At 42.2% G+C, this 19,065-nt stretch overlaps 1 protein-coding gene across 1 annotated transcript in view; it reads left to right on the top strand.

Annotated features, from left to right (window-relative positions):
- LOC110391511 (immunoglobulin delta heavy chain-like) overlaps positions 1 to 17,500 on the top strand; it is a 21,351-nt gene extending 3,851 nt beyond the window's left edge. The window contains exons 3-8 of the mRNA XM_021383406.1: positions 9,419 to 9,484; positions 13,460 to 13,740; positions 14,398 to 14,460; positions 14,914 to 15,619; positions 16,374 to 16,418; positions 17,362 to 17,500. Coding sequence (XP_021239081.1) covers positions 9,419 to 9,484; positions 13,460 to 13,740; positions 14,398 to 14,460; positions 14,914 to 15,029 — 526 coding nt within the window. The 3' untranslated portion in view covers positions 15,030 to 15,619; positions 16,374 to 16,418; positions 17,362 to 17,500. The remainder of the gene's footprint in view (positions 1 to 9,418; positions 9,485 to 13,459; positions 13,741 to 14,397; positions 14,461 to 14,913; positions 15,620 to 16,373; positions 16,419 to 17,361) is intronic.
- Positions 17,501 to 19,065: the final 1,565 nt, after the last annotated feature.

Raw genomic sequence — 19,065 nt, 5'->3', positions numbered from 1 at the left:
TATTCCTCCCAGGCTACACAACCCTGCTTCCACTTTGCATACATTTCTCTCTTTTCCCTCAGTTTAAGCTGCAGGTCCTTGCTCAGCCATGCCGGTCACCCGCCTCCTCTGCTTGATTTCTTTTGCTGAGGTTTGGTCTAAAAGATCTTGGAACTCCCAATCTATCCATGGGTAACTGAATTTGAAGTAAAGTTTGACACTGTAAAAGAAGTTAGAAATTAAATTTCATATATGCATAACCCCCAAGGGCAGCTCAATCCCCAAAACTTTTACACAGCATAGACTTTTCAACTTATTCGAAAAATACTGTCACTGTGTCATCCCCACCTAGCCATGAGATATATCTTATCTGTGTTGGCACTTGCTCCAGGGAAGTCATGAATGGTGTCTGTTCCTCCATAGATGGGGGAATGCAAGAGCATGAGATGTACTTTGGACATCAAAGTGCTCCTGATATATCTATTTGTCTCTATTTTCCCTTTCTACAGGGAGACAGATATCAGGACAGTGCCCAGGGCCCGCACAGTGCCTCTGCATGAGAGCCACTTTGGCAGGACTGGATTTTCCTTCTAAGTCTCAAATATGTCCCACCTCATTCCAGAAGTTTTTTCCCTGGAAGAGCTGATGACATCCTTCTGGAAACCTCCTACTCACCTACAGCATCTCTGAAGAGGTATTTTTCTTCTTTGTGACACCAAGACACTGTGAGGTGCAGGCTTTGTCAGGCCTCTGGGAATATCTACAAGACATAGAAGAATTTGATCTAAAACTGGTTTCCTATGCTATGACCCATCCTTCCAAGGCCAGTTACCATCATTACAAAGCCAAAGGCAAGGTATCCCTACAGCTGCATGGCCTTACAAACACAGACAAAGCCATTGCATAGTGGGAAAGGCTGTTGGTCTCAGAAGGCTTTTGGAGTGAGAGGAGCCTGTGAGCAAGGGACCATCAGAAGAGACAGAGATACCACTGAGAGCATGGAGGTGATAGAGGAGAGGAGGAAGGACAAGAGAGATTTGCTTTTTTTTCTTCTGGTTCTTGTAGAGTCAGGAGAAAACTAGCAACAGGTTAGGCAATATAGTGAGAGAAAAAGAGTTACCCTGCACTGTACAACACATGGAGAAATTAGAGATATAGGGAACATGGATGGAGATGGGAAGCACCTTCCTTGGACAAGGCTGGAGAGCACTGTGGGTTTGGAGCTACTTCTGAAAGGGAGGTGCTATGCTCTGCTCTTGGACACAAGTCCACACCTTGAGAAAGGTATGATAAACAACTGATGGTCATGTCAAGAAAAGTAATAAGAGACAATGGCCAAAAGGCCAAGTTAAACTAAGGTGAGTTGGGCATCTAGTCTTACTTGAGGCTCAGCTGGGCAATGATGAGTGTCAGCTCCACCCCAGAAGAGCAGTGTGGAACAACTCATCCTGTGCAGCGTAGGGCAGAACTATGAGTAAAATCCTGCTCAGTGCTGTGCAGAGTGTCTGGATGGGCCATCTCACACCCTGCTACAGCAAGCCTGTATCTGTTACGTAGTGAAAGGGTGAAAGTTAGCTTAGACTATAGAAAAGGAGATTGAATAGGTGAAAGTTAGCATTATGAGTATCTTAGGTTTGCAAAATGAAATTTTTGTGCTGAAAAGACAGACAAGGAGAAAGCCTGCGGCATGTAGTCCTCGTAAAAGCAGTGGTATACAGTACTAGGTGAAACAGTTAGGGGATGGCTCCCCCTGAGAGGTCACAGATTGCAGATACTTTTTATATGTAAGCAGTTATTCTACAGACAGCAGGTCTCCTATTTTTCCAAATGAAACTGATAGCTGCCTTATCTTTGGAATGCAAGACAACCAGCTAGAACAGTACACCACAAGAATTAACAGAGAAGCAGCAGATTGGTGGACAGAGTTGCAGCCAATAAGACGGCGGGCTAGAGCAAGTCAGCGTTTCCAATTCAAACCAGGTCAGGAGTACACAGCAAGGGATACTGTGCGACCTTTCATCAGAAAAGACTACCAAACGACCACCGAGGAAATACCATGCATGCGTAACAGGACTAGGACCTGGGGCAGGGAACTCATTGTAATAACCCAACCTTTCCTTGGAAATCTAATGCATATGAAAGCTGCTTGTTCTTTAAATAGCTGCCTTTCTTGTCGTCTGGTGTGCAAGTTAGGAGGAGTGATCCCCCTTGCACCCAGCGCTGAATAAACATACCTGCTTTATAACCTTACGTGGGTTATAGAGTCTGATTCCGCACGTCAGTAGCACAAGCTTGAGCCCCATTATGGGTTTCAGGAGTTCTCAGATCTGGATCTGGGACCCACAGCACTCCTTTCCTTAAAACTTCAAGACCTGACAGTGGTTGTCTTTAAATCCCACTGGATTTCTCCTGTCTGAGTCTGGTTCTTGAAGAAAGGAATGGATGAGCAAGCAAAGGAGACTGAAAACTGGCTGAAGAGCCAGGTCCAGAGTGTGGTGATCAATGGCACAAAATCTATTTGGATGTCAGTCACTGGCAGTGTACTGCAGGGACCAATATTGGGTCCAGTCCTGTTGACCTTCGTTAATGATCTGGATTGTAGGGCAGAGTATACACTCAGCAAGTATCCTGATGATGCTAAACTGGGAGGTACTGGAAGACTACAACGGGGTCTCTGTAGAGCCTTCTCTTCTTGAACTGCCCGCCCCTCCTTCCAAAGGTGGTAAACTACTTTTTTTTCCCAGAGTCTCAGGGAAAGCTCCCCCTTCTGCCAGTCCAGATTTCCTTCCTAACCGCTCATTCTGCAGCAGATGGAAATGGTCTGCTTTTGCACCTTTAAGATACCCTTACTGAGGAATGTCCATCTTTCCTGGATCCCTTTGTCCTTCAGGACTGACTCCGAAGAGGCTCTCCCAAACATCTGAAACAGTCCAAAGTCTGCCCTCCCAAAGTTGAAGGTAGCTGACCCTCCTCCTGACTTCACCAAGAGAAGAGAACTCTGTCATTTAGTGGTTGCTATGCCCAAGATGGCTTTCAGCAACCATAACTACAGCACTCCAGGCATGGGAATGATCCCACCATGTTCCAGTGATAGTGATCGAGTCATAGTTTTCCTGCCACACAGAGGTTCTAGTTCCTCCTGTTTGTTGCCCAAGTTGTGTGTATTGATTTACATGCACTTCAGCTGGGCTATTGGTTTCTCCCCTGACCCTGGAATGCTGCCCCTAGGCTTATCTCTAGCGTGCCAGGTTTTATCTCCTGCCTCCTTCAAATCTAGTTAAAAGCCTTGTCAATGAGCCCCACCAACTTCTGGCCTAGAATTCTTTTTCCCCTTTGAGAAAGGTGAACCCCATCTGTTGCCAGTAGGCCTGGTGCTATGTAAACCACTCCATGATAGAAAAACAAAATTCCACTGATGGCACTAGCCTGTTAGCCATGTTTTTCTGTTCCTTTCTAAAGTAGTCCTGATATGTAAGCCAAAATTAAACTGACAGAGAATGTGTTTGGATACAGCTGGTCTCTGACGTTAAGAAAATACCCTGCTGTAATCTCTAGAAATTTATTAAAAATATATCTAGAATCTATTTCTTTGACTGAAAACGGTTCTGACAATCAGATGCAATTTCACAAAGTCAGGGCAATGTTTCAGTGGGAGAAGTGTATTATTACCTTAATCTACCATAAAAGTGATACTGACAATGTAATTTTTAATTTATGGCAATTGCTCTGTGGTTTGACTATCTAGCAACAAAAGAACAGAGAGAAAGACAAAATGCAGCATTCAAGATATCAAAGAGAGGATGTCAGCTGGTATTGAAATGAAAACAAAGGTTTTTGTATGACTATTTATTACTGTGTGGTCTAGGTATCACAGTGGTTGAAGGGGGCTGAACCACCACACACAAACTGACTTCCTGAAGAGCCTGATGGTGTAACATATTCCACTTCCTCACGGTCTCAAAGAACACATTTTATTTGGAACATGTTTCAAGCTATGGGACAATCACTGCATGCCATGTCTCTTTTTCTTGAAGTCAAATATGGATTTGGGGCTCAAGATCATTTCATTTTGAACATTGAATTATTAGCTCCAAGTCAGCATGCAAGGATTACTTGTCGCAGTTTAGAAGTTTCCATTTAAGCTAGTTATTCTGTCCCATTTGTAGCCATTAGAGAGAAGAGTCTGGAGCTGAACGTAATGACCCTTTTGTGTCCCTTCCAACTCCAAACAACCAGCACTCCTGCCCAGATCCTTCAAGTGCCACTATGGCATCTCTGTATGCCCAGCACCCCTGTCTAGATGCCAGGCCTGCCTTGCAGCACACATACAAATGAAAGAGAGACTGTGAATCTGTATTCACAGAGAGAGTTAAGATTTGGTGAGAAAAAAAAGGACTATAGGAGAGATGGTAGTTCTTAGCCATAGTACCTGGTCAGACAAAGCATACTGGCTGGCATCATTTTATGCATGAATATTCTACTCTTTTTTACCTATCCCCCTTTTTTTTAATCCTGCTTCCCCTTCTCCTTGCACATCCCCATGGCTTTGCAGAAATGTGCAGCTTCATTGCCCTCTCAGTCCAGCCCTGTCCTGGTTCAGACCATTCCTTATCAGTTGCAAAGTCCAGGCTGATCTTCCTGGAAGTGATACCTGTATTTTGATCACTCATCAGTTAATGGGGCTGAGAGGTTGATGTCTTGTCATTGTCTCCATTGTTGCTTTGTCCAGACTGCATCTCTGCATTTGGCTCATCACTCACCCTTTATTTTTTATCATCCTGATCCAGAGATGCTCACTCAGACAATCTTTCTTGAATCAACATTACAACATTACATAATTTTCCTTATCAAGCTGTACAACTGACCAGATTTTCTGGTCTTGGTCTTACACCTTGGAAGTCCTCCATTAGCTTCCTACGTGGTATTGCTTGCTTTCAAGGTTTTTCTTAACACCTCTCAGGTTGTTTATCATCTCTGAGGGCTGGGATAAGCTTTCTTATGGTTCTGGCAGTTTGTATGTAGCATGTGCTCATGTTATACCAATCATGGATTTAATTTGGTATTTGGACTCATGATGTCCATTTGGGAATCTTCCTGTGGAAACATTTAACAAGTACTCTTATTACTCCAAGCAAACTCAATTAGTTTCTGAAAATTTTGAATATACGTGGGATGTTCAAATTATCATGATCTTACTGCCATGTCTTCTGTATGTGTTTCTGTTTTATTTATGGTTAAGAAAGTATTCAAAAATATCACCCAGAGATCCACCCTGTAGCAGGATGACTGTGGGTGGTAAGGTGTGTGAGAGAATATGGACATGTATCAATCATGATTATCACTTCCAGTGGGTTTGGAACTCAGCCCTGAACAAGTGCGGAATCCTAAAAGCTGACAGAATGTTTTAAAAAGCTCTGCCTTGAGGCTGGCAGTGCCAAAGAGTGGGTGTCCTACCTTTTGGCTTGCCTGGGCTGCACTGAGTGAAGAGGAATTGTCTTGTGCCAAATATACGTAAGTCACTCCAAAGGTAATGCCTCCTATTTATCTCCAAGGAAACTAAAACTGATACAAAGAACACAATGACACTATTTGATTGAGAAAATTCTCAGCTACAAAACACTACTTTTCAAAACAGTCACCACCATTAGCTATGCATTTTCATCATCAATGAACAAGAACCTGCATGCTGCACTTGTAAAAATCTGCACCAGCAGAAGTGACCCACTGTCACTGTCATCACTGCTGAAACGCACCACCCACTGCTTCACTGTGCTCACATCCACCGCTTGGTCTCCATAAATGTTCAGCAAGTGTCAGTGAATGCCACTGGGTGCAAATTCTCTTACTAAAATGGAAACCAAGGGTGCATATTTTTTGCTGTTCCCAAGACCATGTTTAGCCGGTGTATCAAAACGCAAAAAATTATCTGCCATAACTTGAGTTACCACTGCACTGTGCCCTCCCCATGCCTTGGTTTCAGCTCAGTCTGTGTCAGCTGCACACCAATATTTGGTTGTTGATGAGCTACAGATGTGCATCTGGGGCTGGGCTGGGCAGCTCGGCGAGGAAGAGCCACTGCCATGACGGTGTGGGGCACAGGGAAGCCACAGTATGGGCTGTGCCAGGCTGCATGTAGCCTGCAGGCCACAGGTTGGGCATGCCGGAGTTACAGCTTGCTGCACCGTGCACCTATCAAACATTGTTAAATACTATTCAGCACCCTAAAAAGGAAGAAAATGTCTCTGGATCTGACTCAACTCCTGTGACATGCCCTGCAGCTGAACCAGAGTACCAACTTGTACCAGTACCCATTGCCCCTTTCCACAAGTCAAAACAATGGAAATGAAAGTCAGTTCATGAGGATGAGGAAGGCTATTCCATACTAGTGCCATCACGAGAATGGGAGGAGGAGGAGGTAGAAGTTACAAATGAGTCAGTAACCATCCAGTGCCTATCACTAAGTGGGCTGTGAGATATGAGGAATGATTTCAGCCATCGTCCTGGTAAGAACCTGGCTACTCCAATGCTGGGATAAGGGGGACTGATATCCTGGATTTAGTGGGCATGGAAGTCAGGAAGCTGGAATCTCTCTCTAGGGAAGTGGGCAATGACAAAGCTATTACAAAAAGTGAAAAATCTTTCCACCTCTGGATGCAACTCCTGTCAGCTGAGAATGAAAGGTAACGGGGATGATATCCCACATCAGCCAAGCAAGTGAACAACCATGGAAAGAGATATTCAGTATCTGAGGGAATTAACTGTGCTGGAGGTGATGTATAATACTGACCTGAGCAATAATCAATTATCCCAAAATCCTGATAGGGTAAAGCATGCAATCCATGTGACTTAGATTTGTACAGAGTTCACTACTGTCATATGCCAGCTCACTGGCAGTTAAGACCTGGAAAAAGGGAGAGGAGTAAACAGTGGGTAAATTGCCTGATCAACTCTGGCAATACAAAGAAAGTCTCTAGTCTTCTCTAAGGGCCTGTGTCTTGGCTGTGGAGAACCTGGTTTAGTTGCTTGAAGAGAAAGAAAAGAAGTTTTCTTCTACACCTGTATAAACCAGTACCTCAGATAAGAAAAGTGAGCATTCCTCTGCTCAAGACAAAGACTACTGCAGGTACACACTACGAGCCATCCTGTGGTTTTACCTGTGTGACTATGGAGAGGATATGAGGAAGCGGGATGGAAAACCCACCTCTATCCTAGAGGCACAGGTTGTGAGTTGCAAGGGAAAACAATCATTAGAGAGGGTTCTTCCAGAAAAATGCCTGCTCTAGTTTCCAGAGGGCAGTTCCCCAGACAGAGCTGATGATCTTGTTTCTGAGTTTGACAATGAGCTTTTTGGTTCACACAATAAAAATGAGTAGTGAATACAACAGGCCAGACTAGAGGGACTCTGCCTCCAGCCAGGTGGATGAAATGGACGGTTGGATTTATTGGACTGTGTGGATTTGATGGCTTGGCACAACAGAACCACAGGAGTACGAGCCTATAGTGGACACTGACACGCAGTGTACTCTAATGTCATCAATTTATAAAGGGGCAAAACCCATATGTATTTCTGGAGTGATAAAGGGATCCCAAGAAATCAGTGGCATAAGTACCTTGTTGTGACCGGAGCACAGGCTCTGTGCATCCTTCATCTAGAGTATCTCAGGAGAGGGTACTTCAAGAACCCAAAAGAGTACTGGTGAGCGTTTGGTATTGCTGCCTTGGAGACGGAATGCATTAAGTAGCTGTCCACCTTGCCCAGTCTGTCAGAGAACCCTTCCGTTGTGGGGCTGCTAAGAGACAAACAGTGAGTGCTGACTGCTAACAAAACAGTGCAGCGGGGACAATATCACACTGACCGGTACTCCCTGATTCCCACTCACAAGCTGATTTGTGAACTGGAGGATCAAGGAGTGATCAGCAAGAATTTCCTCACTCTTTAATAGTCCCATATGGCCACTAGATTGGTGAAGATGGTGGGGAGCAGGAGCGAAAAACTGGTGCCTAGCTGCCTGCTGGGGATCTTGTATTATAGGATTGTGACCTTCAGTCACAATGTCAATGTCAATTCTGACATTATCTGCTGCAAAAGTGTCAGTTGTGTTTCTCCAAGGTTGCTGGTCTGTGAATAGCAAACCATTGTTTGGTGAATAGTCTATCCAAATCTCAGGATTTCAGGGGAGGACATTGTCTAGGCCATTCATGAGCAACTGAATGGGTCAACACAGCTGTTGATCACTTGTGAGTAGCTCACTGTTATCTTTAAAAGCCACCACACAATAAATCACAGATGTTATTTTTTTTTTAATACAGATTGGTCACATATTACATAAGCATTCTTTTGTTTTATTGTTTTGAGCCATACCTGTAGCAGGGAGCATCTCACCACACCTACACATTGTGGAGTGTATCTGCATCTTTCCCTGAACATTATGCTTCACATAACCCTTTAGAAGCAGGTGGTACTAAGGATGCAGAATCTGACCATCATACAGAATTTGATTAATCTGCTTTGTAACATCCACAGCAAAATACTTATTTAATAGCTCCTCCCATAGCACAATATAACTGTACCAAGTAAAGAACTGTTAGCAAATACATGGCTTCCTAAGGTACTAAATCACCCTTAGCCCTGGGCCGTCCAGAAAGATAACAATTCTAAAAGCCCAGAGTGAGAACATTTCTCTTCTTCCTTGCTAAAAGCAAATATAAATTAATAAGTAAATAAATAAATAAATAAATAGTCCAAGGTGAGCATACAAACGAACACTTCTGAAAGCCTGTATAGTTTTGCTAATTGCCATAGAATCATACTTACACATCTTTTGTTTTTTCATTAGGCTAAAATCTGAGTGTTCCTAGAGTCATATTATAATCCTGCAGATCCCAATCAGGTTCAAATCCCCCATTTTAACCCTGCTACAGGTTCTTACTTCTTTGTGTGATATATGTGATATAAGGTACCCAATACGGTATGTGACTATGTGTCTCATCTGAATTACTGTGAAGTAAAAGGGAAGGAAGAGGCACTTTTTGCAATGAAGTATATTACTGTGTTGAGAACTTGGCGTAGCACAGTGGCACAAACACTCTAGGACTTAATGCAAAAACCTGAGACTACAAAAGGAAGAAAATATCTCAAGGAAGAAAGAAAGAATTAAAATATTGAAGGAGAAAACTGCACAATTCCTGTGAGCATTTATTCTGGAAGTATACTGCTTCTTGAGCAAGCATAGGAGAAGATAACATGGTTTTAAAAGATTTGGCCTGCATCAAGTTGTTTGAAATCACTCTACTACAAAAATATTGTTTTCTTCCCTCATCGTTTTGTAGAGTTTTCATGGCATTCCATTCACAGATCCTTTGGAGTAGCTGTCATTGCATTCTCTGATTTTATACAACTTGGACATGTGGTGAGAAAAGTGTTTTTTTGACTATGCAGAAATACTGTGGCAACAGACAAGCTCGTATTTGGAAGCGGGATCACCTTCTCAATTGAATCAAGTAAGTTCTGTTTGTTTTTACTAATTCATTTCTTCATTTTGGGGTGGACAAGAGGATAGTGGGATATTGCAGTTTGGGTTTTCTGCTCCTCGAGATCTCTTGAACATGTACTTTCCAACCAGGTGCCTGGGTCCTGACTTCACCTGACAAATCTTTTCAGGAGCAACAATACTGGCTTCTTAGCTGTGTGCATCAGCATTGCTCCACAAATCCCCAACCCCAGCACTCCTCCTTGCCCTTCAGTAGCTGCACTACTCAATTTAACACTGCATTAGTTATACCCAGTGGGGATGGTATTCTGGCCTAGTTTTAGTATGAGGTAAAAGTTGTTTTCTTTCATTTGTGTAAAACTAAGGTGCATGGAAAGGAGAATGGAGATGTAAAGTGCTTCAGGAGAAAAGAGGTCCTATGGAAAGGCAGGACATACAGGTTTTAGCAATAACTGCTCGAAATGTGAGAAAGCACTGCATATTTGGAAATGCCACTCTCCAAAAGGTGGTCTTTGTAAGGATATTCACCTTCCCCAGCTTTTGTTTGGGAATGTCAAAATTACGGCAATGGATGAGTTTATTGGGTTAATTTCTATTGTCCTAAAACATTCATTTGCATACTACCACCGTCCACTGGCCGTCTCCCCTGTCCTGATTCATGTACACTGTTTCAGTGCTCCCCGTGGTTTCCAGATACTGAAATAATTGCCCAGTGGCATTTTACAACCCTATGGAGACCTGGTCTCTAGCACGTTCAGGGACAGGGCACCCACACCTCTCTGGGCAGCAGTTCCAAGGCTTTACCACCCTCTGAGTAAAAAAAATTCTAACATCTAAACAAAATTTCCCATCTTTTAGTTTAAAACCATTTCCTCTTGTCCTGTGTGTAAAATGTTGGTTCTCTTCCTGCTTGTAATCTCTCTTCAAGTACTGGACGGCTGCAGTGAGGTCTCTCCGCAGCCTTCTCTTCTCCAGGCTGAACACCCCCAGCTCCTCAGCCTGTCTCTATAGCAGAGGTGCTCCAGCCCTCGGAGCATCTCCGTGCCCTCCTCTGGCCCCGCTCCAGCAGCTCCTCACCCTTCCTGTGCTGGGGGCCCTAGGCCTGGGCAATTCAGTACTGCAGGTGGGGCCTCACAAGGGCAGAGCAGAGGGGACAGTCCCCTCCCTGTCCACTGTCACCCCTCTGTTGGTGCAGCCCAGGTTATAGAATGCAAAGATACTGTTTTGAAAACAATCTTTGCAAATGTTGGGCCACAAAATATTTCCAAATTCCATCAATCTAACATAAATCTAGGCCACTATTACTTTGCCAGCTATCACTACAAAAGATAAAGTATCCTGCCATGACCATCCAAGGAACAGAAGGTGTTTCTTGGTGGGTGAAAGACCAAGTAATGACATTACCTTTTCAGATAAACACAGCAACTTTGAAGTGAGGGTGATTTCTCCACAGAGAATATCTTGTATGCTTTTCAAATCAATCTTTTGCTGAATTTTAGACCTGTTATCTGAGTAGCTGCTGTGCCATGTCTCCTGTTTCTCAGGAAAGAAGTAAAAAATGTCTTCATCCAATAAGTAAGTTTTAGAAACTACTGGTTCCTAAAAAGGGGAGAATAGATTTTCTAAATTTCCAGAAAGCTAGTAGCCTGACTCTTTAGAGCTATATTATTATTATGACTGATATTTCTGTGGAAGTTATTCAGAAGGACTTAAAACAGCTAAGAACACAGACAACTTATCTCCTGAATCTTTTAAAAATCTCTAAGCATATTTCCTAGCAAACATCCTTTAATCACTACATAGCCTTTGAGACATCCCCTCCTGAGAATTCAGTACAAGAATAGTTAGGGTGGTATTTGGTTCACTCCCGGTAAATACACAGCTACAGGATACAAACAAATTACCTTTAACTGAAACATCACCCACTTGGTATTGACACTAGTGTAAGAGTAGAGTATTTCCCTCCATGGAAAGCATTTAAACAGAACAATCCCTGATTCACTGAGGAAGTCAATATACACAAAAGGATAGAACCGTAACTTATCCTGGGGCTTTGTAAATATGATAGTTTGCATCAGTATGTTAAATGTTTTTTGTGTTCAGTACAGATTTATACCCCTTCCCCCCTGAACAAGTAACAGTGGGGATCTGTGACTTGATATCCAAGTAGTAGAAACTGGTAAGACTCAGCTGACAGTGCTGGGGTCTGATGAAAAGGAGCTTGTTTTGAACGCAGTTGAGCTGTACAAATTTGCCATTTTGAAATGTACAAAACAGGATGTACAAAATGGGAACATTCTAAGTATCTGTTGCAGTGAGTCAAGCAGGATAAGCAGTGCGCCACTATATCAGCTCTTTGGCAAAATCAGAAACCACACCTTTTGGAACAGACACATGGCTATCTCTTCAGCCAAACATCATTAATATTACTCTTGTCAGTGTCTCCAAAACTAAGCTGTGAAATTTAGGTTTTGGGGGCAGAAAGCATTCAGCTTAAACATTTGAGCTGTCAGGGAACAGTGGGTTAGCTGATCTCTAACAGATGGGAGCTAAGAGTGATAGCATAGCCAGAAGACCACCAGCCAGAACTTGTCCCATTGTCCCTACTGAATGAGTAGGTTAGGCTTGGGTGCCCAAGGTATGAATTCAGGTCAGTTCTCAAGTCAGGGCCCAGATCAACAGGGTCCATAGAAACGCAGGATCATAGAATCATAGAACTGCTTGTGTTGGTAGAGACCTTAAAGATTATCTATTTCCAACGACCCTGACACGGGCATGGACAGCTCCCACTGAATCAGGTTGCTCAGAGCCCCATCTAACTTGGTCATGAACACCTTCCACCATGGGGCATCAACAACTTCTCTGGGCAACCTGTTCCAGTGCCTTACCACCAATAAGGGTGAAGAATTTCTTCCTAATATCTAAGTTAAATCTACAGGGATTTTTACTATTAATCCATTACTCCTTATCCTATCACTACAATCCCTGATCAAGAGTCCCTCTCCAGCTTTTCTGTAGGTCCCCTTTAGGTGCTGGCAGGCTGCTATTATGTCTCCCCAGGGACTTCTCTTCTAGAATAACCCCAGATCTCTTGGCCTTTCTTCATAGGAGAATTGCTCCTGCCTCCTCATCGTTCTCATGGTCCTTCTCTGGACTCACACCAATAGGTCCTACTTATGCTGGCACGCCCAGAGCTGCATGCCATATTCTAGGTGGGGTCTTACAAGAGATTGCCATATCCAGACACAGGCTGTGATACTGTAGGAGCTGTAGCACAGGTGCAGACAAAGCACTTACAACCTCAGCTTAAACCAGCTCATGCAGGAAGGAGACAAAAATCAGCTCCAAGTCACAGCAGCTCAACTTCCAGGATAGGTAATGTACGTGAATAGGTGAGGAAATCTTTTCCAGCCTGGGGTTAAGCATTCCAGAGATACCTCACTTTTCTGCTAGATTTTCACAGTTATGGTAGGGATAGGACTAATTGAAAGCATATGTGCTTAGTGCAACAATGCATTATGGGTTTCCCAGAGACTTGTTTCTTTTGAAGGAATAGGCAGAGAGAAGACAGAGAAAATGAATTAAGTGAAATGACACTAAGCTCCTCTATTAGGCGCCAGAGTTTTGTTCTAAAGAACAAAGCTCTGAATAAACAAAGAACAATAGAGAACAATGCAAAAAAAACAAAGAACAAAGAACAAGTAAAGAACAATAGCTCAGCATTATGCCATGGAATGATCTCATAATCTTGGTAATCTCTCTGGATCTCAAGTGATTAAAACCATCAATAAAAATCCCACAATTATGCTCCTTTTCTGTCTTTTATCTGCTCCTTGGGAAACAGAAGAAAAAAAATAAACACAGAAAGAAGCTCAGCTGTCAGGGGACAAACATAACTGAGCTGTATCTGTGAACTGCAGGTGACTTAGCTCTCAGGAGAGTATGCAGAAGATAAAGTTATCACAAAATTATGTTTCTTTTTCAGAAAGACAAGAAGATTCTACACCAGAAGTCATTGCACTTAAATCAAAGGAATGCAAACAATATGGCAATGTATTGAACATAGCTTGTTTGGCAAGAACATTCTACCCTAAGAACATCAGTCTTGATGGGCCCAAGGGTGACATTGTATATGATCTGAAGGAACCTCTTCTCACATCAGAGGGGATGTACAGTACCTTGAAAGTTGTTCGTATAAAACCAGATACAGAAGGGGCCTGCAAAGCTGTGCACAAGGAGAACAAGACTGTAGCCAGCACAACACTGCCAGGTACAAACACAAACTGATTCTGTGCGATGGCTCTTCCAAGATACTTTCTAATTCTTTGAGCACTTAGCAGCAACAAGTTAGGTACAGTCAGAAAGATGTTTAGGTGCTTAGTTAGATGGAAATTAGATATTCAGAAGAACCTAGTGTAGATTATCTTAATTCAACTATATAAGCACCTGGAGTTTTCTTCTCAAAACATGAAAAACAATCAACCAAACAACTACAACAACAAACAAGCAAAAGCCAAAACCAAAACTCTTAATGTTTTGGTGTCTACCTTTACCTAAAGCAAAATAGTTCTAGTCATGAATATATGTTTAAAAATAGAAAGTCTGAAATAACTTATGAAAACAAAAAGAAATAAGAAGTTTGATTTTTTTCTCGAAATCTTTTGTTTATTATTTGTTATTTTTCTTATGGTAAAGTGCATTTCAAAAAGGAGATAAAATTCTCCACAATCCTGGTGGATTTTCCAGAATCACGTGTAAACAGCTAGTTTTTCTCTTCATATTAATTTCAGAATAGATGACCTGCCTTCCATATGATACTCTAATTCTGCTTATGTACTCTTGGGAAACAGGGTATAGATGTGCTTCGTTTAATTCTTGCTTCATCTAGTTTATATACAGTTTATAGTGTCTCTCAATCATTCCACAGAAGAGAAAGATGAAGAACTGGCAGCAGAGAAGGCTTGCAACTTTACAGATGCCTTTAAAAAAGGTTAGTTACCTCAAACAATAATGTTGTTAATGCACTTTATCAGAGATTCAGTATCAACATATGAAAATGGGACAGAAATGTTTGAATTGTAGATACTGGTTAAGCAATAAGTTTCACTCAGTATGGATTCTGCAAAAAGACATGAAAAAAAGCTTTTTCTGGTGCAAAAGTGTCAGAATACTTTACCTAGGAATAACTTGCCATTTCAAGTTAATAGGTTAAATAGATGGCAAATTTCAGTGGGATAAATCAACAATGGGAATTAAATTCTTCACCAGGCAGGCATCTCCTCCTCTTGTCTTTGAATACATTCCTCTGCCATCTTTCCTTGTGTTCATGCTTCCCTCCTTCATCTATGTTACGTGAATTTTCATTTATTTATTTATTAATTTTGGTAATGTCAAGACTGCAATTACTTCCATCTTTTTTTTTTCTTTATTTTTTGTTTTTAAGATGTCAAAATGGAGAAAATGAACATGCTGTTCATGGTTGTTTTGGGTTTGAGGGTCCTGTTGGCAAAAAGCATCACCTTCAACATACTCATGAGTATCTGTCTGTTCATATTCTGAGGTAGGAAACATATCATTCACTCCTTGAGAGCATAGGAGTCAAGTGAAGGAAGTGCAGACCAGTTGGCTTTGCATCCTTCTGTAAACACATCACAAGTTATATCTGCTCTGCTGTTCCATCTTCCACTGAATTAGTCAATGTTTATAGTGACTAATTTATTGGCTGCTCATCAAGTAGCTTATACATCAGGCTAGTCCAGAGTACCTCAGATTATATCAGCAGCAGAGCACAATGTCTGGAGAAAAGTCCAGATCAGCAAGGACTGTAAAGGAGTAATGCCCAAACACAAGAAATTTTGAAAAGGGGAAGGAAAACAAAGGAGGGAGAATTTTGAAAAGCGGGTATCCAAAATGACCAAAAAGATTATCCCATCCATTCCAAATTAACAAATCTCATTAAACAAATGTTTCTCTTTCAGGTACTAAGTAAGCCCAGCAGTGGGCTGAAGAAGAGAAGGAGAGAATATATAGCAGCATAATTTAAACACCATGGATCAACTTTGCTGACAATAAGCATCTAAAGAAACACAGAAGCAACCCCTCCATTCCCAGTTCCTGTAGATCCGATTAAGTCCCATCACTTCATCAAGGTGCTCTACAGTTCACATCATCTGAAAGCTATCTTAAACTATTAATACTGTTGAACTCTTGCCTTGTTCAGTTTCATTAATTGTTAAAACAACATTTTGTTATTTCTTATTTCCATAAGAAATTTCCTTCATCCTTCTGCTAAGTGGGAATACTTTATTTTTTTATATTTCTTACTTTATCCACTGCATTTAAGTATCCAAATTTCTCAGTTTTGGAAGTGTAAAACTGAGCTTACTATACTTACTATGCTTTAAAAATAACATCTCTAGTCATGTTGCATTACTGTCTACAGAAGCAAGGCCATACTGCTTAGGGATCCCTAAGCATAAAGGAAATATTGAATGGTTCTAATTTTTAAAAGACTTAACTAGTGGTAATTTTCTGGTGTAGGTAAATTCTATTGATCTCTACTGGACCTGAAGGAACCCACTCTAGTCAGATTTATAATAGGACTTTCATTTGATTCTCTTGTTTGGAACATTTTTCTTTTTTGTTAAATATGTGGCCCTGCATTTTAGGTTTCCTTAATAAAGGTCAAAATCAAGTTTTATTACGTTGAAGTGTTGTATGGTTTGCACAATGTTTTCATTTTTGAAATTGGGTGGAAATTGATATTTAGTTGTTAATATTTAATTGATATATAGTTGATATTCAACTGTCCTTTCCTGTGACCACTGAGAATTAGAAAATCATCTCTCATAAGATACATTTCCCTTAGATTAAATTCATCTTTTTGGTTTTTTTTTCCCACAGAGTTAGATAGAATCTGCTTGCAACATCTGAGAGACTTCTGAAGGAGTAAGAAATCTGACTACTGAGTTTAAATTAATTTTAATTATTTATGACTCTTTCAAATTCCACAGCTCAAAATTATGAATAACAAAAAAAGAGATGGATCTAAAGAGAAATTAGTTAAGACAGGAGTCAATATGACAATAAGGAATGAAAGTACAAACTTCAGAATGTGCAAAAACAGGATACCAATTTTCCACTCACCGATGCTGGGAAGGGGCCAACAGGAAATACGGTGGGTTGGTTTGACAGATAAACTAGCAGTCAAAAAACAACAACAAGAAAAAAAAACCATAGACATCCCTCTGTTGACTTTTCTCTCAAGCTTCAAGTTTTTGCCTGCTTGAAGGAGGATACTGTGGTTAAAATGTATGATTAAATTACACTATTCAAGAAAAAAATCCTTCTTTCTTTTAAAAACATCTTAACCACTTCCTGAGAGGGAAGGATATGCAATGTTTTTCAGATAACAACTGAGTATCTGGTTTCAGAACTGCTGGTTTCAAAACACCCCCAGAAACTATTCATGGCAAAGCCTGTATAATTACCCTTGCTAAGACTAGTTTTTCAAACTCTCAGTCTTGTCCAGGATGTGACCTTTCTATAATGTCTTTATGTCCTGCAGATCTGTGGGTTAGGTTCCAGAAGCACGCAGTCAAGTGTGGAGAACCACAGTGGTCATGTCTCTGTTTCCTATGCATCTCAAGCATCAGGACATGTAGAGCCAGCCAGACTACAAATGTACCTCAAAACAGTCTCCCTCCTGGCCCACTTACGCAGGACATACCTCCCTTGTGCAATCTTAGTGACTCAGCCACCCAATCACATTAGGCTAGATTGCTTTCACAGCACCTAATTTCCACTGCATTTCTTCCTTTCCTCTCTGGCTGGTGAGCAAGTTAATTTTCGTGCAGGTAGCACCCAGCACCCAATCTCCTTCTCTCCCCAGGCATGATGCTGCCCTCAGCAGTTCTTTAACTAGCGGGATAGCTGCTGGACCAGAATGAGCCATGTGGCATAGACCCTGCTGAAGCAGTGAGCTGCCCTGCAACATCTCCGTGAGCAGTGATCCTTTTTTTACTTCTGTGGCTATTCTCATCCAACCCTGTTCACTGATAAGGCTGTGGGCTGAAAGATGTGGCTAGAAGCATCTGCCCAGAGAAGTTGCCTTTAAGAGTGTGTCACGGTATTATCTAGGGATCTGCATCCGTGACAAGGAGGACAGGCCCGAAAGAAAAAAAAGAAGAGAAAAGAGAAAAAAAAAATTGTCGACGGGTAGGGGCCAGCCCCGAGTGGTCCAGCGGCTAAAGCGGCAGGGAAACTGCGGACCTGCACCCTGGGGAAAACAAAGGGAAGAGGGGAAAGGCAGGGGACTCGCAGGCGGATCTAAAACAAAACAGCGGCACCAATCTGACGAGGAACAACTAATTTTACTAAATATATCAAAAATGAGGCTAGTAGAATTGTAACAGAGAGTTTACAGGCTGAAAATCTTACACAGTAAACTGCAGGACCACGTGCTTTCTCTGCCGGGCAGGAAGGAACAGACCTCGCATCTCCCAGGCGGCTTCACCCCCCCCTCCAAGGCAAAGACCCCGGGGAGTGCACCTCCTCCCCTCTCCCTCGGAGGACCACACCAAAAAAGGCAGTTTGCAGTAACCAGGGAATTAACTCTTTAACTGCCAGTGCTTTACATGATGTAGTGATGTGGAATACCAACAACAAAAATCACAAAACCATGACAGAGTGTCAGGCAACAGTCCATAGCATTTACATCATGCTCAGGTCTCATACTTTCCTATATATCTCAATTAATTTCCATCACCTTTCCAACTTTTTTCTATAAACACATAGATACCATTGCACTGGGACTGATCTTTAATATTTCCATTAGTGACATTGACAGCGGGATCAACTGCACCCTCAGCAAATTTGCAGATGACACTAAGCTGTGAGGTGCAGTTGACACACCAGAGGGATGGGATGCCAGTCAGAGAGACCTAGACAGGCTGAACAGTGGGCCCAGGTGAACCTCATGAGGTTCAGCAAAGCCAAACACAAGGTGTATGCCTTAGTTGTGGCAACATCCACTATCAGTACAAGCTGGGGGACAAAAGGATTGAGTGCAGCCCTGATTAAAAGGACTTGGTGGACTGCAGCTGGACATGAGCCAGCAATGTGCCCTTGCAGGGCAGGAAGCCAACCGTATCCTGGGCTGCATCAGCAGGGCGAGGGAGGGAATCCTTATCCTCTGCTCTGTGGTGGTGAGTCCTCACCTAGACTACTCCATTGAGATATGGAGTCCTCAGTATAGGAGAGACATAGACCTGTTGGAAATCATCCAGAAGAAGGCCACAAAAATGATCCCAGGGTGGAGCACCTCCCTATAAGAACAGGCTGAGAGAGCTGGGGCTGTTCAGCCTGGAGAGGAGAAGACTCCAGGGAGAAATGAGAGTGGCCTATCAGTATCTAAACAGAGGTGATAAGAAGGAAGGGGACAGACTCTTTAGCAGGGTCTATTGTGACAGGACTCTCATCTACAAGAAGGGTCGTAAGGAGGATCCGGGGAATACAGGCCTGTCAGCCTGACCTTGGTGACAGGGAAGGTTATGGAGTAGATTGTCCTGAGGGAGATCATGCGGCATTTGCAGGA

This window comes from Numida meleagris, unplaced genomic scaffold (genome assembly GCF_002078875.1).
Source record: "Numida meleagris isolate 19003 breed g44 Domestic line unplaced genomic scaffold, NumMel1.0 unplaced_Scaffold393, whole genome shotgun sequence".
Classification (NCBI taxonomy): domain Eukaryota; kingdom Metazoa; phylum Chordata; class Aves; order Galliformes; family Numididae; genus Numida; species Numida meleagris.
The sequence above is the reverse complement of the archived record's forward strand: the minus strand, read 5'-3'. Positions and strand labels throughout refer to the sequence as shown.